Source organism: Morone saxatilis, unplaced genomic scaffold (genome assembly GCF_004916995.1).
Source record: "Morone saxatilis isolate NCDOM2014 unplaced genomic scaffold, NCSU_SB_2.0 Contig12, whole genome shotgun sequence".
In the NCBI taxonomy this organism is placed as follows: domain Eukaryota; kingdom Metazoa; phylum Chordata; class Actinopteri; family Moronidae; genus Morone; species Morone saxatilis.
The window spans coordinates 8531453-8534620 of record NW_023339674.1 but is presented as its reverse complement, the minus strand read 5'-3'; the positions used below and the strand labels follow the sequence as shown (position 1 = coordinate 8534620).

Below are 3168 nucleotides of genomic sequence, written 5' to 3'. Positions count from 1 at the left end.
TTGAAGTTTTACACTACTATAAACTTTTTTATGATCTCACTTTTACTGTGTGTGTGTGTGTGTGAGTGTGTGAGAGAGAGAGAGAGAGATTTAGAGAGAGAGAGGAAGAGAGTGAGAGAAGAATGAAAAAGCAGAGTGTGTTCCAACCTGGTCTGTGTGGTCCTGGGGGAAGCTCCACAGCACGGTTGGATCTAGAGGTAATTGACAGACAGCATTAATCAGCGGGTGAGAAACACACCGTCTTCGCTAGCTGCCTCAGAACACATACATATTAATGAGAGGGGTGGGGGCAAGGGTGGCTGCTGCGAGTCTGTGCACGCGCACACACACACACACACACACACACGTAACAGTTATACACTCACTTACACACACAGACATATGCACACACACACACACACACACACACACAGAGACAGAGCAGCGCACAGTGAAAGACAAGAGAGAGTGTCTAGGCTGTATGTGCTGTAAATATGCTAATCTATATTCTCAGTGTAGATATGATAGCTTATATTATACACCAAATCATGCACGTTTAAGAAAGTCATTTCAACACATACTCTAGTTCATTTGCTTAATTATTCCTACATTGATACAAGCCCAGTTGTTTGCTGGGAAGATGTAAAACTTAAGCTAAAAGGTTTATCATTATAACAGCGGCTCGCCTTTTTTTTTTTCTCCAGGAAATAACATAATAACCAAGCTGATTAATCGATTTTGAGATTTAGCCAAGTCTGATATTATTATCAGTTAACATTTAAGTCAGTTATTGAGAGTACATTAGCTGGGTTCAAAAGCTTCAAAAATGCCATTATAAATAGAATACTTTGGGGGTTTAGGCTAATGATCAGACTAAATAAGAAATCTTAAGATACAACATATTGCTTTGATAAGCTGTGATGGGCATTTCTCATTCTTTTTTGACATTTTATAGTCTACATACTAATTGATTAATCAAAAAAAGAATTAATTAACAGTATCAAATCATTAGTTGCAGTTCTAGAGGACCTAGGATGCTCATTCTTGTTTAAGGAGTGTGCTTCAAAGACATTCATAATTTAAATAAATAATACAAGTACAACAAATAATAATAATTCTCTTAGTACTGATAGTTTGATATTAGAGTAGGGAAGAGGGGCATTGTCATGGGGTTGACAAATTGACACAGGAAAAATATACCAAACTGCATAAAATAACCATTTAATTAGCCTTACTAATCTGCAACTACTACCACTAGTGTTGCTTGTGTCACTCTTAACTCTCTTAAAGCTAGTTTCCGAACTAAAAACGTGAGCCTCGCCTCTCACATGCTTATACCATGTGGTTGAAAGAAAGCAGCCACCGAGCCATAGCCTGAACACAGGGGTCTCTGGTAAACATGGCTTCCACAGCTCCAAGGTCACCCTGTGACCTCGGCAGGAACAGCAAGGATTTGAAGAGACGAGCTCTCACATGCCAGGTTCACTGTCGCGGACATACAAAAGGCCTACAGGCTCATGAACACACCCCCACCTCTGCCTTAACTAAGCCCGCTGAGAGAAAGTCAATGGAAGCATCAAACCTTTTGATAGCATAGAAAAACAATAACAGTGAGTTCAACAGGTATAAAACTATAAGATCGATTAAGTCCCTGAATTGACAGATGTATTATAATGTATCTATCTATTTTTGGGTATGCTCCTGCCCACGAAGATTAATGTAGACATTTATGAAGCCAGAGGAGAGGGGCATTACATGCACACATTGTGTGGAGTAGCTTCGTGGCTAACACACCAGGCTGCCTGAGAAAGAGAGGCACACAATGGACAAACGGATGGCAGGACGCAGCAGAATCCATCATGCCTTACATAATCCTGTTGGATAATTTCATGGGCCCCATCTTGAAAAGAGTGGCACAGAAAAAAAAAAAAAAAAAACAGCAGAGCTCAAAGCTTTACACTCCAACTCCGACCCCCCCGCCCCCCATGATCTGCCACAGTTAGGGCTATTTTATGCTGATTTACTGGGTGAGAGGATGGGAACTGCTGCTGGAGTGTGATACAGGACAGAGGAAAAGGCACCGGAGTTGCTGAAGAGAAGGGGGGTAGGGGGTCGAATGTTTGGCAGCTCTGCCTACCTTCCGCAGTGATCGGCCAGGTGTGCATAGGTATGAAAATAGGGGACTTGCCAGTGTCCATGTTCACAGCTGAATAAATTGGCTCAATGTGTCGACAGTACACTCAGAAGAGCGTGTGACTGAATTCAAGATCAAGTTCAGATCTGGCTGCAACACAATACACCCTTTTCGCAGTTTTGACTTGTCATGCAGGAAAAGCACAAGTGAAACGTCATCATCGATGGCTTAACTTAACAGGTGCCCCAGTAAGCATGCTGAAATGATTAGTTGAAAAATTGATTAGGTGAACAATAGAAAAATAATGGATGGAAATCTTATAATCCTTTATCCCAAAAGCTTTGAATCAATATTTGTTGGTTAAACAGGATTTGCTGCTATACCATGTTTCAACTTTCTCTAAATTGAAAACTTTTAAATGTTGGTAAAATTAAATAACTTGACTTCTGGCTGAGATAACTTTTTATAGTCCTTCTTTAGGGCTTGTATGCCATGTATGAAAGCTCTAGGAATAGTCTGATATAACGTCATATCAAATGACTAAATTAACTTCAAATGTTCAATCCGGTATGGAGTCACACAGAGGGAGTGTTGGAGCGCCAGAGAGGCATGAAGACAGACAGCAGAAGGCAGAAAACAGTGAGCTGTAACAACACACAGAAATATTTTTCTCATGCAGCTGAGGACATGTGAAAAACTTCAGAGCACTACCAAACACCTTCCTTTATCATTCATATCTCCTCTTTCCGCTGCATCCGGTGTGCGCTTTCCTTTCTATCCTACAGGCTCTTATTCTTTCTGTTCTGCTCCACCTCCACATTTCTCTGCCAATCATTTTGCCTCTTGCTTCTCTTCTCCACTGTCATTTCTTTTACATATTCCACTTGTTTTTTCGCCCATTTCTGCCTCATTTCCAGCCCCTTCTTCTCGCCTCTCTGTTTAGCATGCCTGCCTAATTTTTTTTCTATTTCTACCACATCATTTCTTTCTCTTTATCCCGCCCTCCCCTGTAGCTCTCTGTCCTCTTCACTTCTGCACCCCCCCTACCCCCTATT

General features: G+C 41.2%; 1 protein-coding gene across 1 annotated transcript in view; it reads right to left on the bottom strand.

The window, feature by feature from the left end:
* dennd1b (DENN/MADD domain containing 1B) overlaps positions 1 to 2177 on the bottom strand; it is a gene marked incomplete in the record, with an annotated part of 80691 nt that extends 78514 nt beyond the window's left edge. The window contains 2 exon segments of the mRNA XM_035653602.1: positions 148 to 191; positions 2117 to 2177. Coding sequence (XP_035509495.1) covers positions 148 to 191; positions 2117 to 2177 — 105 coding nt within the window.
* Positions 2178 to 3168: the final 991 nt, after the last annotated feature.